This window comes from Gadus chalcogrammus, chromosome 4 (genome assembly GCF_026213295.1).
Source record: "Gadus chalcogrammus isolate NIFS_2021 chromosome 4, NIFS_Gcha_1.0, whole genome shotgun sequence".
Taxonomy (NCBI): domain Eukaryota; kingdom Metazoa; phylum Chordata; class Actinopteri; order Gadiformes; family Gadidae; genus Gadus; species Gadus chalcogrammus.
The window spans coordinates 7,565,990-7,591,698 of record NC_079415.1 but is presented as its reverse complement, the minus strand read 5'-3'; the positions used below and the strand labels follow the sequence as shown (position 1 = coordinate 7,591,698).

General features: G+C 44.1%; 3 protein-coding genes across 7 annotated transcripts in view; 2 read left to right on the top strand and 1 right to left on the bottom strand.

The window, feature by feature from the left end:
- myo5b (myosin VB) overlaps nucleotides 1-9,779 on the top strand; it is a 36,976-nt gene extending 27,197 nt beyond the window's left edge. For 2 of the 3 annotated variants that reach the window (XM_056588255.1, XM_056588254.1), the window contains exons 28-40: nucleotides 215-442; nucleotides 707-816; nucleotides 1,336-1,413; nucleotides 2,736-2,934; nucleotides 3,801-3,894; nucleotides 4,253-4,393; nucleotides 5,193-5,344; nucleotides 5,437-5,526; nucleotides 6,130-6,280; nucleotides 7,553-7,847; nucleotides 8,332-8,506; nucleotides 8,904-8,984; nucleotides 9,611-9,779. In XM_056588255.1, coding sequence (XP_056444230.1) covers nucleotides 215-442; nucleotides 707-816; nucleotides 1,336-1,413; nucleotides 2,736-2,934; nucleotides 3,801-3,894; nucleotides 4,253-4,393; nucleotides 5,193-5,344; nucleotides 5,437-5,526; nucleotides 6,130-6,280; nucleotides 7,553-7,847; nucleotides 8,332-8,506; nucleotides 8,904-8,984; nucleotides 9,611-9,763 — 1,947 coding nt within the window. In that variant the 3' untranslated portion in view covers nucleotides 9,764-9,779. The remainder of the gene's footprint in view (nucleotides 1-214; nucleotides 443-706; nucleotides 817-1,335; nucleotides 1,414-2,735; nucleotides 2,935-3,800; nucleotides 3,895-4,252; nucleotides 4,394-5,192; nucleotides 5,345-5,436; nucleotides 5,527-6,129; nucleotides 6,281-7,552; nucleotides 7,848-8,331; nucleotides 8,507-8,903; nucleotides 8,985-9,610) is intronic. The other variant, XM_056588256.1, reaches the window with a different exon arrangement.
- Nucleotides 9,780-15,669: 5,890 nt separating this feature from the next.
- Nucleotides 15,670-22,086, top strand: il7r (interleukin 7 receptor). Of its 2 annotated transcripts, XM_056588232.1 has the most exons (8): nucleotides 15,671-15,836; nucleotides 16,446-16,593; nucleotides 18,943-19,079; nucleotides 19,560-19,714; nucleotides 19,826-19,982; nucleotides 20,071-20,188; nucleotides 20,293-20,380; nucleotides 20,484-22,084. In XM_056588232.1, the coding sequence occupies exons 1-8, from the start codon at nucleotides 15,746-15,748 to the stop codon at nucleotides 20,958-20,960; spliced, it is 1,371 nt and encodes a 456-aa protein (XP_056444207.1). In that variant the 5' UTR covers nucleotides 15,671-15,745; the 3' UTR covers nucleotides 20,961-22,084. The 2 variants fall into 2 exon arrangements, with proteins under 2 accessions (XP_056444206.1, XP_056444207.1); XM_056588231.1 differs by having other exon boundaries at nucleotides 15,670-16,593; nucleotides 20,484-22,086.
- capslb (calcyphosine-like b) lies at nucleotides 21,559-25,692 on the bottom strand. Of its 2 annotated transcripts, XM_056588234.1 has the most exons (7): nucleotides 25,296-25,689; nucleotides 25,134-25,197; nucleotides 24,930-25,018; nucleotides 24,102-24,239; nucleotides 23,339-23,516; nucleotides 22,555-22,764; nucleotides 21,560-22,194 (listed from the first exon to the last, which is right to left on the bottom strand). In XM_056588234.1, the coding sequence occupies exons 4-7, from the start codon at nucleotides 24,236-24,238 to the stop codon at nucleotides 22,093-22,095; spliced, it is 627 nt and encodes a 208-aa protein (XP_056444209.1). In that variant the 5' UTR covers nucleotide 24,239; nucleotides 24,930-25,018; nucleotides 25,134-25,197; nucleotides 25,296-25,689; the 3' UTR covers nucleotides 21,560-22,092. The 2 variants fall into 2 exon arrangements, with proteins under 2 accessions (XP_056444210.1, XP_056444209.1); XM_056588235.1 differs by lacking the exons at nucleotides 24,930-25,018; nucleotides 25,134-25,197 and having other exon boundaries at nucleotides 21,559-22,194; nucleotides 25,296-25,692.
- Between the last annotated feature and the right edge of the window lie 17 nt (nucleotides 25,693-25,709).

Sequence of the window (25,709 nt, the reverse complement as noted above, 5' to 3'; positions counted from 1 at the left end):
GTCTTTGAGCTACATGCATAAAAAATATGTTGTTTGCCTGTTGGGATTCATTGATTCATATATGAATCAATGATCATCGCCAATGGTTGTTGAGGACCTGGGCTGACGAATCAGATTTGACCATGAAAAGTCTTCATTAAGGACACCTCTAATATATAAACGTATCTGTGTCTGTGTCTATGCATATGGCCTATTTTCGCTCCGACGTCTACAGAGGCAAGAGCTGGAATCGGAGAACAAGAAGCTGAAGAACGACCTGAACGAGATGAGGAGGACCGTCGGCGACCGGGTCTCCGACGACAGCTCGTCCAATGAGCTTCAGGAGAGCTACAAGCTGCTGCTCACCCAGCTGAAAGCGGCCAATGAGGAGCTGGACATGCGCAAGGAGGAGGTGCTTCTGCTCAGAACCAAGATAGTCAGTGGCCCACAGCAAAATGGACTTGTAAGTTGAATAGGATTTATGTAGTGAGATTATTGACATTGATGGATTGTAAATGGAAACAGGTTATGAACATGTTATGGAGTTTATGAGGATTTATTAAACTATGTTTGAGTATACATTTTTTGGCATGTGTGACCCGAGCCGGAGTGGAACCCCTAACCCTGGGTCCTATTAATGCCATGCTTACTCAAATTCATCCATTCATTCAGGAATTTGAAACGCGCATATGTTTTTTGACAACACTGTTGTGTTGTTTTTGCGTAGGTTGACAGTGAAAAGGTGAGCAGCATCGAGGCTGAGGTGAACAACAAGAAACCTCCCAAGGATAAGGAGGAGGCGCTGAAGGCCTACCAGGAGGTGTCTGAGTCCAAGAGGTAGGAAGGCCCTCACCGTTATGCTGCGTTTACTTTCTTCTCCCCAGGGTTTCATGCATGTATGTTTTGGGCTATTTTTCTAATGCGTTTTCAAGTATGTTGGTCAATATCAAGACAAACAGACCTGTGTGAGGAGTTCCTTGTAAGGATTTTGTTATCAACACTGATCCTTTTGCGGTTTAAGTACAAGTTGAATAATGTATAATATTATCCCTCTATGATTGATCCTCATTTAGTACAACAAGATACTTGAGCAATAGCGTTTATTTGGCTTTTGATTATTTTAAATATTCGGTACAGCTGTGGATTAACGATGGCGTTCATTCAAGTTTGTTTAGGAAGGTTAACATCCGCATGAGAAACTATCTGAACAATCAGAACATTCCAATAACTTCTAACCTTCTTCATCGGTGTCGACTTTGTGCTGTATTTTCTCGGGCCTTCATGATGTTTTCTTTTCTTCCTCGTCCTTCCTCCTCCTGCTTTCCTCTGCTTGCCTCCTCCTCTCGCCGACGTCAGCTTCTCTGAGGACTGGGCTCATTTGAACGAAGACGGGGAGCTGGGCTTGGCCTACCAGGGGCTGAAAGAAGTAGCCAGGTCTCTGTCGCTCTCTCTCTCTCTCTCTGCTTGCTCTCTCCTTCCTCTCCTCCTGTTTTGTTTTATTCCTTTCCCTCCTCCGTGTGTGTGTGTGTGTGTGTGTGTGTGTGTGTGTGTGTGTGTGTGTGTGTGTGTGTCACATCCTGGTTAGTTAAAGGAAATAGATTTTTCCCTGGGACCAAGTGCACTTGGGGACCCTGCACACTTTGTGGGCTCACTTTGATGGAAGAATCTGATTGCTATCCCAAGCCGTTTCTAAATCAACCCGTTTGTGATGTCACAAATGGGACTGTCCACCCATGTCTATGATGGGGGGATTAGACGTTTAGTCAGTACAGTCCTTTGGGTCGGTCCTTCAGTCCGATATAAATGGTTGGATTTTCCCACTTGTGATGCACTACAAGCCGTTTCTGATCTAACACTAGAGTGAAATCACAAGCGGGACTGTCCACCCAGATGTAAAGATTAGATTTGCATTTGGTACAGTCCGCTGGGAAGTATGTCTGACTGATGGACCTACCCACCTGTGGTGTCACAATAGTGTTGGATGCAGAAACATCAGCAGTGGTCTATCGGTCAAACATATGGTCGGACACCCCCACTTGTGATGTCACTATAGTGTGGATGCAGAAACGGCTTGTTGTGGCTAATCGTTACACCTGGCGATGGAAACCAGGGGGATTTTGGCACAACCGATGACTTCACTTCCTATCACACGACGGTCACAATAAAAGCGTGTGCATGTGGTTCATACACTTGGGGAGGTTGGTTCCCCTCCAGCCTCTCTCTGTGGGTGTGACGAAGCGAAGGTTGAGTGTGCTGTGCGTTCCCCACTACACCATCCCCAGCCTGCATTTGGTCACTGTGTGTGGTGACTCGAGTGTGAAGTGTGTGAAGTGTAAATCCCCCAGAGAGGAGTATTGAGATAAAATCGTCCTCTGTTTTTGTGTGTGTTTGCAATGCTCCCCAGATGTCTTTTGAGTTTGAGTATGCAGTGATAATATTCTTTATGTCATCATTCCTTTTTTTTCACTCATCCACCCATGTCCAAATGTGACCACGTCACAACTCCCCATCATTCATTCATTCGTTCATTCATTCACTCATCGCTCCACTTATTCACCCGTCCATCCATTCATTCACCCACCCATTCATCCATTCACCCATTCACCCACCCATCGAATCCATTCACCCATTCATCCACCCGTCCGTTTATCCATCCAATCAAATCATCCGTCCTATCCTCCATCCATCCTTCCACGTCTGCCCTATCCAACGCCCGACCCATCCACCCACTCATCCATTCATCCCCCCCCCCCCAGGGTGCTGGAGGCCCAGGTGCAGAGCCTGTCCCGGCAGCATAAGGACGAGCTGGAGGCGCTGCACACCCAGATCGAGGTGCTGCGCGGCGACCTGGAGAAGAAGACGGAGGCGCTGAACCACACCATGTCCCTGTCCCCCGAGGCCCAGGTGGAGTACAGCGTGCAGCAGGAGATCACCCGGCTCACCAACGACAACCTGGTGAGAGACCCCCCCCCCCCTCATAGGGGTGGTCCGGGTTCACGACCGAAGGGAAGGGGCTTCACTTTGGGGCGCCTGATATGGGGACGCTGGAGATGTCTTATAAGCTATCGATTTGTTTTTGTGTGTGTGTGTGTGTGTGTGTGTGTGTGTGTGTGTGTGTGTGTGTGTGTGTGTGTGTGTGTGTGTGTGTGTGTGTGTGTGTGTGTGTGTGTGTTTCTGACTGCGTGTGAGGGCAAGAGGCAAAATATTCTATGAGGACCAGTCCACCCCTAGTGTGTGTGTGTGTGAACTGATTTGATTGGCACACGCCTCAACTTTGGCTCGGTTGTTGGAGTTTAAACATGAGTGTGGAATCGGTTGCATACATCTGTGCAAGGAACCAAGAATTACAATAAATGTACCGTGCATACACAATGAGAGCAGTATGTGAATGCTTCTATAGTAGAGGTACACATTATCTCAGCATGAAGTGACGTTGTCCAATGCTCCGTTCCATTGTGTGGAATAATGTAGGCTGTTGTGGAGGATGTGACATAGTTCTGATGTCACTGCTTTGTATATGGGCTTAGCCAGCTATTATCCCCGTCTCCTCCCAATGTCAGGTATATGGAGCCCCTGCATTGTTCCCTTCTCCTCTGGTTACCTCACCACGCAGTCCTCCCTTTCATTATACCCCCATAAAACCTGTGTATCCTCTCCTGTCCTCGTTGATGCTTTGAATACTTACAGGCTGCACCTTCCAGGCGACCGTTCTTCCCGTGGCCATTCTCGCGTTAAACATCTCCTAGGTGCTTGTTTGGATTCTGACCTGACGTAGCCGCTCTCAACCGTTTCGCCTCTGTCTGTGTTCTCTCGGGGTGCAGGACCTGAAGGAGCTGGTGGAGAAGCTGGAGAAGAATGAGAGGAAGTTGAAGAAGCAGCTCAGGATCTACATGAAGAAGATCCAGGAACTTGAGGGTAAGTGCTAAGGATCGCCGTGTCAACCAGAATCCGGATCTCCTCCTATAAATCTAAAAAAAAAAATATATACATTTATTTTTGTTACTCAAATTTTGAATAACAATCAATTGTTATTATCTATTGTTGCATCTCTTTATCTCATCACAACCTTTTTATTTTATTTTAATTTATTTATCAATTTGCATTATCCATGGCTCGTCTGATCCCTTTAATCATTTAAGTTGACGCACCTACGCACTAACGGTGACCTCTGCCCCCTCCACACTGACGATGACCTCTGACCCCTCCACACTGACGATGACCTCTGACCCCTCCACACTAACGGTGACCTCTGCCCCCCCCGCCCCCCCCCCAGTGTCCCCGGTGACGCCGGTGAACTCGGCGCGTCCCGAGCTCAGCCGCCAGGTGACGGTGCAGCGCCGGGAGAAGGACTTTGAGGGCATGCTGGAGTACTGCAAGGAGGACGAGGCCCTGCTGCTCAAGGCCCTCATCGCCGGTAAGACCCGGTCCAGGGGCCCGGGGTAGGGGCCCAGGGTAGGGGCCCGGTGCAGGGGCCCGGTGCAGGGGCCCGGTACAGGGGCCCGGTACAGGGGCCCGGTACAGGGGCCCGGTCCAGGGGCCCGGCCGGGCTGGGCCCTTGGACTCTCAGAGGTCCTGGGTTAACATTCATTCTACCTGGTAGTGATTCGGGGTTAGGAGGATTGTCGTCTGGGGAAACCAGGCAGCCCAAGCCAGATTTCGAAAGTACTTGAAAAATAAATTAATATAAATAGAATTGTTTGAAATGCAATTTGAAAAGCCAAAGAAGAATTGACATTGTCATCATTCAACCTTGTTAGAGAATATATTAGTTGATTGCAAATCAGACCATCTCCATTTGAGCAGGAAAGAATAAAACGTTGTCTTAATTAATTTTTCTGGCATTTCATGACCTACTCTGATGGGAGAAAATGGTATTATGCTTTAATAGATGTTGGCGTACCCTGAGATTACCCTGGCTTTGTGACTATGTCAAATTTTAATGTAGCTTTTTATCCCGGAAAGACAATATTATGTGTAAAATAGGAAACCATTTTGGTAAAGCATGTATGTGTAAGTATGGCTTCAGAATGACCCCTGCTCCAGAGGATGAGTCCTGCCTAGGGAATTCACCTTGGAGTCTTGCTGTGTGTGTGTGTGTGTGTGTGTGTGTGTGTGTGTGTGTGTGTGTGTGTGTGTGTGTGTGTGTGTGTGTGTGTGTGTGTGTGTGTGTGTGTGTGTGTGTGTGTGTGTGTGTGTGTGTGTTCGTTCCTCAGAGATCCGCCCCAGCTCCGTGTCGGCGACGGTGCCCTGCCTCCCGGCCTACATCCTGTTCATGTGCATCCGCCACGCCGACTACGTCAACGACGACGAGAAGGTGGAGTCCCTGCTCACTTCCACCATCAACTCCATCAAGAAGGTCCTCAAGGTAACGGCCCCGCTGTCTCTGTGCTCTACGTTCTGTACTGATGGTGTCCCGGAGCGTTTGTGTATCTCATTGGCTAATCCGTTGCTCTGCAGAAAAACGTCAACGACTTTGAGATGGTGTCCTTCTGGCTGGCCAACACTAGCCGCCTGCTGCACTGCCTGAAGCAATACAGCGGCGATGAGGTGAGGACTGAGTGACGAATGCCAAGCTGGGTGATGATGATGTTCTTTGCATATCCTGGTTATTTTGAAGGGGTCTTAGTGAAGGGCACGGATCAAAATGCCTCCGCACCCAATTGGATAGATCTCCAACCAATCAGTTTAACCAAAACGGGTTTATGAAAGGCCTCAATGACACCCCCATCCTCGTATTACACCCGCCCCGTACATCAATAACTGTTGTACCGGGCAGGTCTGATGGGAATCAGTTTGAATGATAGGGGAGCCAGACACATAGGCCAGAGCAAATAACACATGAGCTTGCAGATTCATCTGGTTCCCAGGCTACCCCTAACCCTTACCCTAGCCCTGGCCTGAGTCAGAGTTCGGCCTGGCTGGGAGTTCCTATGGTGATATCCTGAGACTCTTTGGATAAAAGTCTCCACCAAACTTTCTATATTTCTAATAAAATATTGAAATGAACTAAATTATTCTTCAATTCGTTCAACGTTTATTCCTCCTTATTCGCATAAGAACAGTAGAAATCGTTTCACTGCCAATAACAATTGAAGCCAACGAGTCAATCAGAACGCTTGTTAAGACTCGGCTCACGTTATTGTCGTCCAGGCGTTCATGACCCAGAACACGGGCAAGCAGAACGAGCACTGCCTGAAGAACTTTGACCTGGCCGAGTACCGGCAGGTGCTGAGCGACCTCTCCATCCAGATCTACCAGCAGCTCATCAAGGTGGCCGAGGGCATCATGCAGCCCATGATCGGTGAGCTGCACACTACGTCAGCTGCTTCAAACCTCTCCTGGATCACGCTTCTGTAATGCATATCATTAGGGCGACAGTAGCTCAGGAGGTAAGGCGTGTTGACTGGTAACCGGAAGGTTGCTGGTTCGATCCCCGGCCCCCCCTAGTTGTGAGTGTCGAGGTGTCCCTGAGCAAGACCTCAACCTGCTCCTGACAAGCTGGCTGTCGCCCTGCGTGGTTGACTCGCCGTCGGTGTGGGATTTGATGGTTGTAAGTCGCTTTGGATAAAAGCGACTTACAACCATTCAACAAAATCCTCTAAATGTATTAATGTGCCATGCCAGAGCCTAAGATCTGTAAGGTTCCAGCGAAACACATGTGTGCGTGTATGCACAGCAAGGTAGAGTTTGTTAAGGTCCTTACCACAGGATAAGCAAGCAAGGGTGCGTCCATCTAGGGTCAAATGAGAGGTGATTTATTGAGGATTTATTGTGGGCATGAGGAGATAAGGGGAAACAGTCACACTGGGCTATTCATCTAATGTAAGCCATGTCCAAACGAGTATTTTTATACTCTTGGTCTGGAACATTAACTCAGTTTCCAAGGAAAATCACAAGAGTCGGACTAATGACATCAACGGTCCATACCGTCACATCCAAAGTGATCCGTCAATGACTTCATTAGTCCCAATATAAATAGTTTGGTGTAGGAATACCTTGAACGGGGGGAACATGAGCTCATCCATTAGCAGTGGCCCATGTGAGCTCGAACACCCTCAACACTACGACTCCCCAACCTGCCCAAAAACATCAGAGAAGCCAACTCTCTAGATAAGGTCAGAGAAGCCAACTTGACCTAGATAAGGTCAGAGAAGCCGAGTTGGCTTCAGAGAAGCCAACTCTCTAGATATTTTCAACTGGCAGCTTAAAACTCTATCTCTATCTCTGCACAAGCATTTAAATTAGATGTCCGGGAGACCAACTCTTCAAACGTTTTACCACAGTTACCACAGTTAGTATTTTACCAATGTCCTTTATCTGCATTTTTCTTTCTCAATCCATGTATTGCTATTACTACTTACTGTTTTATACTGCTTGTTTTTACCTCATCTTTTGTTTTTACTGTAGTTTAGATTGTTAGGTTTTGACATCATGTCCTTTTTATTTTATTTTCTGATTTCAGATTTTATGTAAAGCACTTTGAGCTGCAATTCCTGCATCAAAGGTGCTTTGTAAATAAAGTTATACTCCCTTCCTCACTTACTCCCTTCTTCCCTCTCTCACCCTCCACCAGTGTCGGCCATGCTGGAGAGCGAGAGCATCCCCAGCCTGTCCGGGGTGAAGCCCATGGGCTACCGGAACCGCTCGTCCAGCATGGACCACGACGGCAAAGGGCCCAGCACCTACACCCTGGGCGCACTGATCCGCCAGCTGGGGCAGTTCCACAGCGTGATGGGTGAGCACGGCCTGGACCCCGAGATCGTCAGCCAGGTGGTCCGGCAGCTGTTCCACTGCATCAACGCCTTCACCCTCAACAACCTGCTGCTGCGCAAGGACGTGTGCTCGTGGAGCACCGGCATGCAGCTCAGGTCAGTGCGGAGAGGGGGGACGGGGTACGGGGTACGGGCTGGGGGAGGGGGGTCGGTGGTTGGTGGTTAGGATCGTGGGATCGGATTAAGGATCGGGATTTGGATTAGGTTATGAGTTGGGATCTGAATCTGGTTAAGGATCTGGATTTGGATCAGGAGCTGAATCTGGTTCCGGTTCCGGACCTTGATATGGATCTGAATCTGGTTACGGGTTCTGGACCTCAATCCGGATCTGAATCTGGTTAAGGTTCTGGAATTGGATCGGGATTTCAATCTGGATAAGGTTCAGAAATAGGATCAGGAGTAGAATCAGTATTTGGATCGGGATAATAATCAGGATAAATTCGGCGTCAGAAATACAATCGCAATCGGAATCAGAGTTGGTGTCAGAATCAGATTAGTTTTTTAATATCCCTCATATAAAGGAGGTCAATCCTTAGCCTGGCTCCAGATCAGTCACACGTGCCTCTCCCCTGGTCCCCAGGTACAACATCAGCCAGATGGAGGAGTGGCTGCGGGCCAACAACCTGCAGCAGAGCAAGGCGGCGCCCACGCTGGAGCCCATCATCCAGGCCGCCCAGCTGCTGCAGGTCAAGAAGAAGACGTCCCAGGACGCCGAGGCCATCTGCGCCCTCTGCACCGCACTCACCATGCAGCAGGTGAGGCGCACCTGAACACCCGGTACACACGCATACGGTCCAATGGGAAGAGAAGGTATGACAGGTGAGGCTCACCTGAACACCAGGTACACATGCATACGGTCCAATGGGAAGAGAAGCTATAGCAGGTGAGACACACCTTGCCAACAGGTACACTTGCATACAGTCCAATAAGAAGAGCAGGTACATCAGGTATACACACATAGTCCAATGAGAAGAGAAGGTACAACAGGTGGGACACACCTGTCCACCAGGTACACACTAGTCCAATGAGAAGGGACTGTACCACAGGTGAGACACACCTGAACACCAGGTAAACACACGCGTAGTCTAATGAGAAGAGAAGGTACAACAGGTGAGCTGCACCTGAATGATCGTTTTTTTCTTTGTGCGTCAGATTGTGAAGATTCTGAACCTGTACACTCCGCTGAACGAGTTTGAGGAGCGGGTCACCGTCTCCTTCATCCGAAACATTCAGGTAGGTTGATCTGACTGTATGTCTGTTTTATCTGGATGTCTTTCTGTGTGTATGTCTGTTTACATCTTCCCGCCTGCCTGTGTGTCTGCCTGCGTATCCCTCTGTGACTGTTTTGTCCATATGTCCGTCTGTCTTTCTGTATGTCTGCCTGCCTGCCTGCCTGCCTGCCTCTGTATCCTTCTGTGTCTGCTGTGTCTGTCTGTATGTCTTCCTCTGTATCTGTTTACATCTGCTCGCCTGCCTGTGTTTCTTCCTGTGTATCTCTGACAGTTCTGTCCGTCTGTCCATCTTTCAGTCTGTCTGTATGTCTGTCTCTGTGTCCGTTTACATCCGCCTGCCTGCCTGCCTGCCTGCCTGCCTGCCTGCCTGTCTGTCTGTCTGTCTGTCTGTCTGTCTGTCTGCCTGCCTGCCTGCCTGCCTGCCTGCCTGCCTCTGTCTCTGTCTCTGTCTCTGTCTCTGTCTCTGTCTCTGTCTCTGTCTCTGTCTCTGTCTCTGTGTCTGTGTCTGTGTCTGTGTGTGTCTGTCTCTGTCTGTGTGTCTGTCTGTCTGTGTGTGTCCCATCCGGTACCACTACCATTGTGTCTAACATCCTCCCAAACTCCCCCCCCCCCTCCCCCCCCCCCCAGAGTAACCTCCAGGAGAGGAACGACGCGCCCACGCTGCTGGTAGACACCAAGCACACCTTCCCGGTGCTCTTCCCCTACACGCCCTCCGCCCTCAGCCTGGAGACCCTGCACATCCCCGCCTCCCTGGGGCTGGGCTTCCTGGTCAGGGTGTAGCACCCCCAACCCTCCCGTCCACAGGGGGGTGGGGGGGGGGGGGGATGGGGGGAGGCACCCACATGAACCTTGTGGTTGTTGTCATTGTTGTTCCGATCGATTTGATGTGTCTTTCCGCGTATTCCCGATTTTTTTCGCGATCCGATTTTCACCCGGCGATCATCACCGCGCCCGGTCATTGCGTAATCATGACCTGTGGTTGTGTCTTCCTTGAGGGGTGTGTCGGAACGAAGGCAACCTGGCTGTGGTGTCATCGTAAAAAAAAAAATAATACTGTAATGCTGTCTTATTTTAATTGTCTTGTTTTTTCTCTGTACACGTTTTTGCACTTAAAGTGGCAGTGAGACAGATATATGTGTATATATTGAAAAATCATAAACTGTAATGAATCAATTTGAAGGACTTTAAACGCAAGTGTTGAAAGCACCTCGTGCCACAGACCCCACTGTAAGCAGTGCAAGGAAACCCTCCTCGATCGACTTGTTTCACAATCTATCACCCCTGGCTCTTGGGGCTGATGCCCCGCCCATGTTTGTCATCTACGCCCACTGTAAAGTACATGCTGTCCTGAACTCTCCTGTAGCTTGTATGCGGGCATTTCATCATCGATTTCTACACCTTATAGTAAGTAAGTGTAGTTGGGGGGATTCAACGGAGAAGAGGGGACCTTCATGTCTGGGGTTACAGCGTTGCGTTATGTTTGAAGGTATATTGCTCACGACGAAACCCAACAAAAGCCAACAAGTACCAACATCGAGCCAATGCACCCTCCCTATTGGTTGCGGCTGTTGTCGGATGAAGTTTCATGATGGGTTGGGTATTGCTGTTCGTTGGGGCATTGTGCAAACAACTTTATGTGCCCCTATTTCTTTTATTTTTATTGAGGATAAGAAATGTTGGGATCTTATCAATTTGTGAATTCACAAGTGGGAGTGATGTCAACCCAGATGTATAATGTGTAAGATCCACTTCACCGTTCCTTGTGCTACGTACAAACTGGCAGACGAAATCCTTCTGTCAAATCTTCTGGGTCGACACTTGTGACATCACAAATGGAATCAATTATGCTTCTTATAAATCAATCAACCATCCTCACAGCTGTTTGCAAAGTAAGGGCACTTCAAATAGCGGGCTGTGTTGATGATGGCAACTTGAGAGAGGAGGTTGAGGGGGTAATTGTGAGAGTAATGGCCTGATATAAATGTTTTAACTAGGTACAGTTCAAGTAAATGGTACAGCTAGAGACAGACCTAATCATTAATCCAGAGGAATTTAAAAGGAGTAGGTCCATTGTGTCCAAGGGACATATTAATAAAAAGTGGATAGATGTATGTTGAAGGTGAACAAAGTAATCTTTTTTTAAATAGTAATTGTCCACATGGTTGTGATGTTAACCAGCAAGTCAAACACAAAGCAACATCTCACTCCTAATTTCTTTCTTTCGCCACCAGGGCTGTACTAGCTTTGCCTTCGTCTTTGGTTCAGAGTTACGTTCTCTGTCCAATGCCAATGTTTACAGCCGGATTTCCTTACTGTGTACCTTCTTTTTTTTTTTTTTTTTTAACACAATGTAATTTGATTTGACCGTTTTTGTCAATATCGAGTTTGAGATGATTGAGGATTTTTGTGTTGATAGAACCTATACATTTGTGTCCTCTGCTGCCCTCTGCTGTCTGAAAATGGAATTGAAGCACAGCGACCTCAGAGGTAGGCTAATACAAATTGTCTGTAGCAAATGCTGGTAGGAGGGTGTTCATTTCTTCGTCAGTCGTTTTTCGTCCTATTAAAATATCCGTTTCACTGGCCTTTCACAATCACATTTCAGTGATTACAAAATAAATAATTTAAAAATTCGGAATTGTTTTTTTCTATTCTTTATATCCAACTCTTAATTTAAAAAAGAAGTGCAAACATTTATCGATGTCTTTCTAAAATCATTTTATTTGAAAATGTGAATGAAAGAGTCAATCAAATTTAATTGTCCAGTAGTTTAGAATATATTGTTTTTCTTCAGAATTCTTGGTAAACTATAATTTCAACTATTGACATGCTATCCTTTTACTTTTACGAGCAATAATTGTATTAAAAAAATTATTCAAGGTTCTCAGAGTTCTTGAAATTCAGCAAATTGGAGGGGAGGAGAATGTAAAGGCTATTTCAATTTAAAAATATTCTCGAAATGTATTTTTTTTATATCCGTCTGTTCTAATTCCATATTGTGATTCCCGATTTCTTTAATCGGTTAAATAAAATGCATTGATGGTTTGAGAATAATTCCACAAAGTTTTTCTTAAGGAGAAAAAAGTGTGTCTCCATGGTAACGATAATACAAATAAACATTTATTGTTTCTTTCTTTTGCAGTGCAGAAAACAAATATTGGTCCTGATATTTTTTGAATATGAAGGCTGACAGGATAAACCCTTAAAACCCATAGATAAAAATATATATGCTAATTTACTGTCCTCATTTTCGGGTGCAAAGGTATATTCAACATGGAACCCATATCAAAGTTATTACTGGTTAAAGTTAAAATATAGCAGACATAAGCTATTCACTACTAGAGCTAAAAACAATGAGATGTCTTAGTCCCCAAACACCCAGTCAACATAGTTTATGCACATGTTACTCATATTAACCAGGGGTACGTAGCTTTGCGTAGGTTCCCATGGTGATCCACTATTAGTGGTGTAGTGGGTTTCAAAGCCGAGCATCTGTGTATGTTTGGGGGGGAAGTTTCTTTTTGGGGCTTCTGTGGTCTGCTGCTAGTCAGCTGCAGAGTGAGAATATACATTGTTTTTCACCATTCGATTTCCCAATTGTCTGGCAGAAACCACCTCAGTATAATCGTCATCAGATACAGGTGACTCCCTTTATCCCAGGGAATAATTAAACCATACAATCTTTCTCTTCCAATAGACTATTTTCACAGAGGTGTCACACGTAACACTAGTAATGGTTCTACTCTTTACGTCCCATGGCAAGGTAAGTAGACAAAAGCTAGTAGGGAATAAAACATTGGCCACGGAGCGTATGCACTGCTGTATACAATCACACATCTTCCAAAATGTGCACTATCCATAAAAACATGAACTGAATGAAGATATCGTGTATATTCATTATCTAATAGTGCATATGAATGCTTATGCTTGATTCCGGCCACAGCATCGATGAGGATGCCCTTGGCCTTCTGGTAGGTAGATGACTTTGTCTTTACTCTGAGACGATACGCTTGGATTATACGTCTTTTGCACAAAGTTTTTGTAGGCACACACTTTTATGCCAGTTAGCATATATTTATATAAAAAATAAGCAGAAGTGCGACTGAAGGAAAAGGATGTGGTGACTAATTTCTGAACGCTGCTACCTATATGCATGCATGCCTGTTTGCAACTTGTTTTTCACATGGTGCGTTCTTTTTTTTTTTAGAACAGCGTAGCTCATTATTACACATCTATTAAAGCCTTTTGGCTATGACCTTCAAGGCCCTAGTTCAACTAGATCCTTTTAGTGTCTGCTTTCAATAGACCCTTCAAGTCACTGAAATGTCGCCTGAAAAATCTTCTTATGGGTCTGACAACCTTTTATTCGGCCTGAAAACCTCTTAGAATTGAAAACCTTTCCTAGGCTTGAAAACCTTTATTTGGTCTGAAAACATCAGAGGTCTGAAAACCTCTATGGTCCGAACACCTCTCTTAGGTCTGAAAACATCAGAGGTCTGAAAACCTCTATGGTCTGAACACCTCTCTTAGGTCTGAAAACATCAGAGGTCTGAAAACCTCTATGGTCTGAACACCTCTCTTAGGTCTGAAAACATCAGAGGTCTGAAAACCTCTATGGTCCGAACACCTCTCTTAGGTCTGAAAACATCAGAGGTCTGAAAACCTCTATGGTCTGAACACCTCTCTTAGGTCTGAAAACAATTCTTCGCTCTGAAATCCTCCAAGGTCTGAAAACTTCTCTCACGTCTGAATACCTCTTAGGTCTGAAAACCTCTTAGGTCTGAAAATCTTTCTTAGGTCTGAAAACCTTTCTTAGGTCTGAAAACCTCTTAGTTCTGAAAACCTCTTAGGTCTGAAAACCTTTCTTAGGTCTGAAAACCTCTTAGTTCTGAAAACCTCTCTCACGTCTGAAACCTCTTAGGTCTAAAAAAAAACCTCAAACCTCAGCAGCTGCCTTTTTTCATTCAGCAATCGCCATGACAGTGCCTAGTTCAGGAGATCCGAAGTTGGGTCCCAGAGGGATTTTGAGTAATAATTAAAATAATAATTTGAACTAATAATTATTACTAGTTTGTATGATGGGATCATCTTAATGAGGTCACAGAGACCACAGTTGTAAACAGCAGGCAGTGCACTGTTTACACATTCCGGGGGGGGGGGGGGTATTTAAAACCACAGTAGTGGTCGGAGAGACACGAACCTCACCTGTAGTCTGGTTCAACCGCTGCTCTGTCTCACAGATTACAGAAACTGATAAAAGAGAAGATTGTTGACATGACTCTAGTCGTCATGCGTGTGTCTTTATCATTCACGACTATCCCGGATGTGTTTTTTATTTTGAACAATATAATCTCTTATATTTTGGACGTCTACAATGGATGTCCAGAGTGGATGATGAGAAGATATACAGGTGGCAAGGAACTGAAAGCTATAGTCAGTCACTCATATTGTATATCACACAACACGTAAGAGGGGAGTTTACATGGTGAGGTTAGCTGGTTAAAGTGCTCTTGTCCTTAATCTCTACAAAACACATTTCTGTGTTTGTCGCCCCAGAATAACTATTTGTACAGAATAACTATATTTTTTCTGTTAATTATTTGTCAATGTATTTGTGTCTGTCTCTCTCTCTCTCTCTCTCTCTCTCTCTCTCTCTCTCTCTCTCTCTCTCTCTCTCTCTCTCTCTCTCTCTCTCAGAATACAGAATAAATATATTTATTTTGTACAATGGTCATTACTTGGCTAAAGCCAACAGTGGTAGCTGTAGGCATAGTGGTCATATATATTTGGTCAGTCATGGTTCATCACACATTTATTAGCAAATTGATCTCTTTTACTTTGATGTCCTCATTGAATGATGAGCTCAAAAGAAACTGAAAACTATATTGGACCTCAGGCATAGTTCATCACACATTTCTTTATTTACAAATTATTTATCGATTTTACTTTGAAAAAACAAATGGATGTCCTCATTGAATGATGAGAAGATACACAGCTCACAGGTAACTGAAAGCTATAGTGGACCTCAGTCATAGTGTATCATCATGACATGACATGGTATTCAACATGATTGCAGTTTCATTGTGTCGCGAACAGCAGGCTGAAGTATTGTTTTCATCGGGAAGTTTCTCTCAGTGGCCTGATTTCGAGATAAACAAACAGTCGACAGGAAGTGGTGTGTAAGTTGCGGCGGCGTACGTGGATATTCTTAAACTCGATTGTTACAATTCAAGGAGTCTATGCTTACAGAGACACAAGGCTACACTTAATTGTTTGATAGACCGTAAATAGAGTTTTTTTCTCCAAATTAATCCCAGACCTTCAAGTACTGAAGATAGTGTAGAGTGGTCAAATAGGATCAGGGATGTTGGAATAATTAGGGAATATTTAATTATTCATCATTAAGTGCCTTAAATGATTGATTAGTGGGGGAGGGGGACTTCTAGTCTTAAAAAAAAATACATGCTTACGTTTTTTATAAAGTATTTACTCTGAGCTGTAACTCGCTGTGGCTTAAAAAAACACACAAGCACACGCCTACCAATTGTTGTCTACAAGGTGTTTTCAGTTCACTTGAACATCCTGTACGACAAAGAAAAAAACGTCCTTTGTTCTCAAAATAGGCCCCTCCCCCTCCTTCCTCTGAGCTTCGGAGTGATAGGCCGAACCGGAGACTGAACAAGCATCATAGCTGGCTGCTCAAAGTATAAAGTATAGGCCTATACCTCATCAGCGTTTAGCAGGTGAATATCTACACTGACAATGAAGAAAGAGAGAGAGGGAAAGATGCCCTTGTGGGTCACCTGGATTCTGCTCCCACTCATAGTACGAGCTCAGAGTGGGGATGCGGAGGGTAAGAACTGTTTTTGTTGTCAAACATTATCTATATATCTATATCTATAGATATAGTTACAGGAAGCTTTTACATTTCAAGAATTTAAAGAAAATTACTCAGTCCTATGAAAGTTATAACCTAATATCAGGAGTGTGCATCTCTCCTCTAAAGGACAATCCTATACGTAATGTGATGGAAAAATGCACAGGTTGTGACCTTTTTTAAATCTAAGGCTTTTTTCTCTATTCCGTGTAATGTCTTGCCACCCTGCTTTTCCTCAGTGTCGTCTACGAATTGACCTTTGTGATTGGCTAGCTGACCCACTGCCACATTCCTCAGAGTCAATAAAAATGTTAACCTTTGTGCTCTGGTCAACTGTCCTACCTTCCTCAGAGTCAATCAAAATGTTAACCTTTGTGCTCTGGTCAGCGTTCCTACCTTCCTCAGAGTCAATCAAAATGTTAACCTTTGTGCTCTGGTCAGCTGTCCCCCCTTCCTCTGTGGTATCTAATTTTGTAAACCCTTTTTTATTGGTAACCGGCCTACCTTCCTCAGAGTCAATCAAAATGTCAACCGGTCACAAGGAGGAAGACAAAATGTACCTGATACTTCTTTCCTCTCTGGCAGAAACGCAGAAAGAAGATATTAAATTATTCTGCACATCCCACATCGGTGTTGGAGAGAACAGCATTTTAACATGCAACCTGGTGGATAGAAAGCGATATATTGAAGATGATGAAGATGAAGAGGACAGCATAAAGAGCATCACTGTTTGGTAAATATGTTTTAAAGATATATTAAGCAACATTTTGCTTTCAAATAGGTCTAAAAACGACAAGGTCTATGTTATATATTTTACTGAGTTGTGTACTTCCATTATCCAAATTGTTTAAAATTATGTTCAAAACCAGAGAAATCTATTGTTTTATTCAAGGTAACGGCTACATTTTTGGTTGAGTGTCCATGGCTTCATATGCGATTACCCTCTATAATTCTGATGAAATATGCTAACACTGTATTCCAGTAGAAACCTTATTTATCTATACATTTCAATGAAAGCTTACTGCAAGGTTCTAATTTAAGTGAATCATGCCAGCCACCAGGCTAATGCAGTGTTTCCTGCACAGACTTTACTTCAGTGGGCAATTCACTGCAGCATTTCTTGATCTGTCCGAGGCCATACTCAATTGATAGTGTTTCACATACATAGATTTTTGTTTTTTAATGGGTATAATCTAATTTTATTGAGCTGCCTGCAACACATGGGTTCACTCTCACGCTTGTGTAATTATTCTGATTGAAAGACCTCTTGAGGCAAGAAATTACATATTATACCTTCAACAAACAAAATCAGATATTTTCCATATTTGTTGAAATATACATTTTAATAGATAAAATGATACTCCATGGTTCTTCAACCTCAACCCTATTGTTGAATTGCTGTGAAAAATGGCTGCAATGTTATCTTTTGGAGTAATAGCGCCCGGTAAATGGACGTCTTTTAAAAGTTTTAGGCTGTGTTCCAATACCCGTACTTCCATGAGTACACTTAAAGGAAGTACACTATCTGCACTATCCGTACTCACTTGAGTACGCTAATTTTTCAGATGTGAGTGCTGTTACAAATCGAGTACTCTGTGGTGCACTTACCAGAAATGACGATCACGACTGCCGCCGCGGCTCCTCCCCCGCAATAAACATCCCGCTTTGAACGGTAAACTCTTTACGCCTAGCAGCTATAAAAAGCTATAAAAACTACAAAATGACTCTATTAATGCAGGGTCCTTGAAGTATACTTCTTTCGCCGGATCTGAATTGGAACGTACTGCGTACTCAAATTTTGACGCAGTACGGACAGTACGGGTATTGGAACACGGCCTTAGTCTCAACCAAATCTCGGTCGAAGAGAAGTCCCGCGCTGAAATCTCGTTTCTGCGTTGTTGTCGGAAATGTTGCTATTGTCCATTACAATCTCAACACCTTTATACAGGGCTCTCCTTTTCTCTCCTCCTTCACCTTTATATATACAGGGCTCTCAAGTCTCACGCATTCAGCGTGAGACACACGCAATTCAACCCATGCACACGCTCACACTTCGTATTTCTCACGCAGAGGAATTACCAGGATAGCGCCCACCAACTTGCGCCGCTATTTAACAGTGGAAGGGTAGGAATCAAATGGGTTTCCCGTACGTAGGGTGACATCCTCTTTTGCCCAGACATGCCATCTTTTTGAGACACTTTAAATAAAAAAGGAATTTCCAAAATCGTCCGGGATTTTATTAAAGCCTCATACATGTTCACATTTAATTTGCGTTGTGTTCCTCTGGGTCAATCACAAACTAGTTAGGCTACGCCCTCCCCTAATCAGTTCTGTTCGCTTTGCATTGGCGGAAGTGAGTAGGGGGAGTGGTTAAGTAGAGCCTTCAGATTGGACGGTTTGACTTTAGAGTTACCATCATGTTTTGTATTATTTTTTCTTACCATTTTATCATTAACACATTTCTCCTACAGGGGATTGATAAAGTTCTATCTATTTAACAGAAAGAAACACTTGGTCATGCTTTACACACTTTACCACAGCATTGGCCTACTGAATGCCACAGATATATTTTTGAGCATTGGACTGGGTGCCACATAAATATATAATAATGTTTTTGCACGTTTGCAACGTTTAAAAGTTCAGGGAAAAGGATATGCCTCTACTGGTGTTGCTTAAGCCAATATCATTTTGAGGCAGTGTTGTTTCTGAATATTAGTGTTAAGGGCCAATAATGCTTACTATCATACATTAGTCACCATGTCTGTGGACACATTTGTATGCAGTCAGTCACATATTAATATAGCCCCCCCCCCCGCCGCCGACAAAATCTCACTCTGAACTCAGTTCAAAACTTGAGAGCCCTGTATATAACATTGAGCTACGCTTTCTGGAGTTTGCAGCCCAGCACAACAAATTATCCTATCTCCAGCAAACGTAGTATTCTCCCTTAATATTGGACCAAGTTCCAAAATTGTTGTCTGCCTTAGATCCGTAGACCCATAATCATCAGCAAATAGGGTCCAGGTTGTAAAATACCAAAGTCTTCTATTAATGTTTATTCCTTTGTTTATTGTCCCTACAGCAAATCTTTTCCTCCAAGCTGTTGTAAGAAGATGGGGAACAACATGACAATAACCTGGATCCCGCTAACATACAATTATACCTTCAAGCTGAGGAGTGGCGGTGTCTTCAGCAGAGTGATAGACCTTCGGCAAATAAGTGAATATAATGCCTGATGTAACTTTCGTGAATGAAGAGCAGACACGTTTCCTTATCGTTCTATCTATCTTGCCTTAAATCTAAAATGGGCATTTTATGCTAGCATAGTGTACAACGTATAGAAAAGCATTATACTGTAAACGGTCTTGGTATCGTGATTCTCGTAAGACTTTATTCACATAAAGGTATTTGGATGATTTGCATTAAAGTTTTTGAAGTCTTGTCCGCAAAGATATGGTTGTCTGAACTTGTGGTAAATAACAAGCAATGTGTGAACTCTGAAAGTGAGCCATAATCTAATCTGGTAATAACCGGATCTGTGGTTTCTGTGTTTTAGATTGGGGATGTATTCACATCGTCAGATTTACAGCAATAACCTCGCTCACTGAGCTTTGGTTACTCATCGACAACACATGCTTGTTACCAATCCACGGAAATCCCATTCCTAAATGCTGATAAAGTTTGTGTTTTCTTTTTCAGTCAAACCAAAAAGTCCTTCTGTGACGAGTGCTGTTTTTCAACCTGAGAGCAACCAAGCTATGATCTACATTAAGACTCCTTATGACAAGGATTTCCTCAAAACCAGTAATCAACTCTTTCAATACTACATTTGGAGTGCAGCGGGCAGCGAATTGGTAATGTGTGATTTAGATTTATACAGCTAGAGGAAGACCTTTTTCTCTAATGATAAAACAGTTTGTTGCAGAGTCTTATCCAGTTCATTCACATTGTGCATTGACTTGCAGACAAGGAACGTGACGGGGGAAGAGTCCCTGGTCATCGCAGCGGAGCACCTCACCGAAGGAACTATGTATCAAGTCAAGGTCCGAGCCATCCCATTCGACCTGTATGGGGGCAGTTGGAGTGACTGGAGCAACACTGTTGAATTTTACATCAACTCTAGTAAGAGCAACTGTGCACTGTGGTAACATTTGTCTGGCATTTGGTCAGTATAATTTCAAATTTCTTGCCCTCCAAATCTCGTTCACAGCTACAAAAGAGATAGGAGAGGGGAGTGCCGAATTTCTGCATCAGATGATCACTGTGGGGATTGTTTCCGGGATTTTGGTCATCGCCATCTTCTGTGCGATTTGTGTCACGAGAAAAAAGTAAAGATGTTTATCTATTTTCCATTGTCCAAAAATACAGAGTTTACTCATCAGCAGATTTCTATTGGAAGTTGACTTAATATTTACCCTTGATTGTTTTGTAGCATCCACCATAAGATACGCGCGTACACCAGTTACACGCACGTACCAAGAATTCCATCAACCCTGTCGCCGATTTACAAGCAGGTCAAAGTAGGTTATTCACTCCCATGCTAAGCAGACGACACGCTTCTATTTTAATGTTGCAGTAAGTTAACCTGACTCCTAAGAAACACTTTACTTGGACTCCCATCAGCTGGGCTTCGCGATGACCTTAGAACCCGAACAGTTCAGTCACATGAACGTTCAGCCGATGAAGAAGACTGAGGAGAGACCAGGCGAATCGCAGGCCGCGACCTCCGAGCCCACCTCCCCGCGGGAGGACAGCGGCTTCGGGTTGGACCAGGAGCTCTCCACGTCGGGGATGCGATGGAGGTCTGCCAGCGACACCAGCGGCTTCACCGGGGAGTCTGCCTCCACTGCCCTCAGCGAGAGCTCTGAGGAGGAAACCTACTCCCGGCCAAACAACAGAAGTCCCTCCCCTTCGATGGGCATGCACGCCGCTGAAGGAAGACGGGACGCCTCGGAGTCTTCTGGTGACGGCCAGAGAGATGCCAGCCCCGAGGTGAACGGACCCACCCAGCCCTGTAGGGACGCGGTCTATGTCACCATGTCCAGCTTCTATTATCACAATGACCAGAGAGGTCAATCAGACTCTGTAGTCACTGAGTAGAGCCATCGGCGCAATTACTCCATTTTCCACTCCGACACCCCCTGACCAAAACATAAACCATTGACATTGAAGGTAAATGTGTGAGTATGAGAGGGAGAATTGTGTTTTTTTGGTTTATTTTGAAAGATATATATTTTTTGAGAGAGTAAGTGATTTGATTGCAGTTTCGAGCACTTCAAACAACAACGTGGTAAACACCCACAAGCAGCCACTAGAGAGTTTGGGGCAATGCCAGCATAATGCATTGTCAAATGTGACTCATAAGGTCGTGTCGGGCTGGTTCGTCCCGAGGCTAGAAGGTTTTAATTATGAAGTTGTGACTTGGTCGTAAATAATACGTCTGAAAATGTTTTTCTTTGTACTCCACTGTTCCATGGGTCATACGCCCCAGAGAGATGTTGCTCAAAATGCTGCTGCCTGTATTCAATACATTTTGTGTTTAAAGTAAGAACTATATATATAGTATAGCCTGCCTATTGTATTCTATTGATAGGGTATTGCTGCTTTTACAAAATACATCTGTAGATATTAAGATATGTACAGCTTCAGATAATTTAAATGATATGATTGTATTCTTCTCTTTTACAATAAACCATCAAATACATTTCAGAATCAACATTTTATTGAGAAAATTGAGCGGTAGGATAATTATAGAAATGTATCGCATTTATATAGCACTATTCAAGACACCCAAAGTGCTTTATTTTACTGTGTCCGTGTGCGCGTGTGTGTGTGTGTGTACCAGTGGATAGGGTTACATTGACATACTGAGGTTTATAAAAGACGGCAAATAATACAAATTTAAAATACTCAAAGATAAAAACAAATGAATCAACAAGATTAAAAAAAACTATATTACAAACACCTACACTCACTAACGTCAACAAAGACATGCATACTTTGGGTAGCACAGGTTACCCATGTAGCTTCCTTGCACTACCAATATATTAAATGTATATAAAAAAGCAAAATCAGGTTTCAGTTGTACCCCTTCTGATCATGAAATCTTCCCCGGTGATGTCCTCTTCTGTAATCATCTCCAGTAGTAATGATATCTTCAGCGGTGATGTCATCCTTAGCTGTGATACAATTTTCAGCAGCGATGTCATTTGAAATCATCAATTTTAAAAACTCATAGTTTCCATGCGTTCTTCATCATCAGGATAAAGTAGACGTCACTGTCGATGGAGGCGCTGACTCCACAGTAGTAATTGAGGAACTCCTCTTTGGTGACCTGCACATAAACGATGCCCACAAAGATGATAGCCTTGAAACGATATTTGACAAATCTAGTAATTTAACCAATCAAATGTTTCATATTTGCTTATTGTTGATATTAACGAGACAAGGTTAATCACAATGCCGTTAGTGTACAGTTTAGCAGGATTTTCATACCTTACCTGAATAAAAAACATTTTACAGTTAAAAAACCTTACATTCCTCAGAATGATCAGCATTTATCTCTCGGAATATGGAACCTTAGAATGTTTACAAAGAAATGATTTGGAATTTGCTATCACAACCATTAAAAACCACATCCAGCAAAATGTCTTCTCTATATGATATACTTTATACCACAAGACACATTTGTCACCTTTCCATCCTTGTCATTCGGAGAGTCAAAGCTGTCCAAGAATTTGCGGAATATCTGGTCTTCGGTCCATTCCCCGTTCTGGTACTTGGGGTGGTGTTTGGTGTTGTAGACGCCCCTAAGGTCGTCGATCGTGATCACGCCGTCGCCCGTCTTATCCAGTTTCCGAAAGGCCTCCATAATCACCCCCTTTCTTGCGTTGGACATGGGCGGCTGTGTGTCAAAGGGTAAGGTAAGGAAGGTTAGGGGACATTAATTCTACCATGTCCTTTCCCTGAGTGTTAAGGTCAGGTTAAGGGGTTGAGGGCCATTCATTCTACCATGTCCTTTCCCTGAGTGTTAGGGTCAGGTGAAAGGGTTTGGTTTAGGGGACATTAATTCCAACATATCATCACCCTAATGGCTAAGGTCAGGTTAGGGGTTTAGGGTAAGGGGACATTCATTCTACCATGTCCCCACATCTTGAGGGTTAGGCCCAATCCCATTTCTACCCCTTACCCCTTCCCCTTACCCCTCCCCCTTGTTTTGAAGGGGGATGGGGAAGGGAAGGGGGAAGGGGTAGAAATGGGATTGGCCTTTAATGTCAGATTAAGGGGTTAAGGGATATTCAATCCACCATGTCATTACTCTGAGGGTTAAGGTCAGGTTAAGGGACATTCATTCTACCATGTCATTACCCTGAGGGTTAGATTAAGGGGTTAAGGGACATTCAATCCACCATGCCATTACCCTGAGGGTTAAGGTCAGGTTAAGGGGTTAAGGGACATTAAATCCACCATGTCATTACCCTGAGTGTGATGAGGAACTCATCAAAGTCGATCATGCCGCTGCCGTCGCGGTCAAAGAGCTCGAAGAGGCTCAAGGCCTCCGCCTTCTCCATGAGGACTCCGTAGTCGCTCAGGCCCTTCACAAACTCCTTGGCATCCAGACTGCGGCTGTTGTTGTCGTCCATGATCCGGAAGGTTCTGATCAACAGCAGATCACAGCCGTTGTTGGGTCGAACTTCGAAGCATGTAGGACTCGTACATAAAAGGATAGCTTCCAAGACTACTAGCGCACAAACCAACTGTATTGTTTTTTTATTGATATATGCTGCATGGATTTAAATGTAAAGTGTTTCTATAGAATGTAATAATTTAGAAGCTGCAACCAAACAGCGAAAAATAGCATCTGTGATTTCTGTCGTGCTAAAAATAGCATTGGAATCATTTCTCCTTACAAGAATATCTATTGCAACAACGTGTCACTATGATTCACCTCTAGAAGCCGCAATCTTGGTTCCAAAGCAGGGTAGGGGGACCTGAACACGGAATTCCCCATTCAGTCAAAAGCACCAAAGTACACACCAACCCAGGCTCGGGTACGGCTGCGTCATAAATAAACGGCCTGTAAAGCCCGTTGAGACCCACCGCGATAAAGAGCTGCACAAATAAAACTGACACGACTAAAGGCTAACAAAGCCCCTAGCCCTATCTATTTCTGTAGCCATAAAAGCAACCATCAGCAGTGAACATGCCCCTCTAAAACACACGAGGACGAGAGGAGCTCACCTGCCCAGCCCTTTGATGCCGGAGGACCCTCGCGAGAGACACTGCAGTCGCAGCCGCTCCAGGGGGTCCGAACATGTGGAGAGCTGCCTCTTGGACTGGATGGCCATCTCTCTGTCGTGTCTCGACGTGCCTGCCATCCTTAAAGCACATCGCTTCAACGTTAATAACGGGAGGGATTCAGAAGTGCTGATTTGCATTGTGGGACATGATGGTGATACATTATCCATCACAACAACATCTGTGAATACCCAGGTTGACACGTGATAGAACTTTAGATCCTTGATCTTGCTTGCTTTATCCTGAATCGTGTACTCTGGTGTCAAACATGATTATGTCCTCGCTGATGACACAGGGCATCAGCGAGGACATAAATAATGGGTGTATCTCATGGGAACTGTCATTTGAGGAGGAGGTTGAAGGTCATTAACTGCTTAGGAACATAATTTGACGGCAAATGATTTGGCAAACATTTGACTGAGGGTCACGGCATTTAAGGGTGTTAGTTGCAGTCTTTTTGGAAAACTGGAGTATAATCTGAATAATAGGCTAAAATAATATAATTATAATGAAATATTATATTATATGGAATATAGTTACTTATCCTTTCAACAAGGAAATCATTTTTGTAATAAAAAAGGATGAGTCCTTTCTAGAATCCTTTTTCGATTTGAGAGAGAGAGAGAGAGAGAGAGAGAGAGAGAGAGAGAGAGAGAGAGAGAGAGAGAGAGAGAGAGAGAGAGAGAGAGAGAGAGAGAGAGAGAGAGAGAGTGTTGGCCCATTGCCTTTTGGGTAAAGCCCTAGTAAATTCGCATCGTTCTCCACAATTACCTCAGAATAAGTTAAAGTGAAGGGAAGAGAATAGACGATGGACGCACAGTCGGGTCCACGGCGCGATTACCCTCGCTCGATGCGCAGGCCTAGAATACAATAAGTATCACAAATAATTTAGTCAAATAAACGAGTGAAAAAAAATATAAACTACAACTCTAAATGCATAAAATCGGTAGCATTGTAAAATAGTAATATTAATACTGTAAAAGATGTAGAGATCGGCTTTGGTGGTTAATGATGGGAGGAACCAGGAAGCAGCAGCGACCTTAGGAAGAGTTATGGTTTTATACTTTTATCGAAAGCAATAGTTTGATCAGGAACAAATAACTGGCCGTCACATCTCATCAAGCAGCTTCGACTTACCGGTAATGTTTGGGAATTACAAATTAAAAATGCTTCCGGAAGCTAGAAACAACAACAGGTGTCTACTGGTAGCTGCTGGTGTACCGTTACCATGGAGATGCCGTGATCTCTCTTCTGATTGGCAGCTTGATCCTCTGCACGGGGGGCTGTGAGAGGGAGGACCAGTGGCAAAGAGGCAATCAGCTGCCGCTTGTCTCACCGTCGATAGCCCACCCCCTCAGTTGTAGTGAGTTTCCCCCTCTCTAGAAATATTGCTTTTAATAACGATTATGTTTTGCTCTGTAAGTTGTACAAATGTTTATCTTGCCAAACAGACTGTGGATAGAGATTGATAATGTTAAACCAGAAAATGTGGACAAGCCCAGTAGGACTTTGATCGAAGCCACACAAACAGGTGTTGTTGATTGACAAATA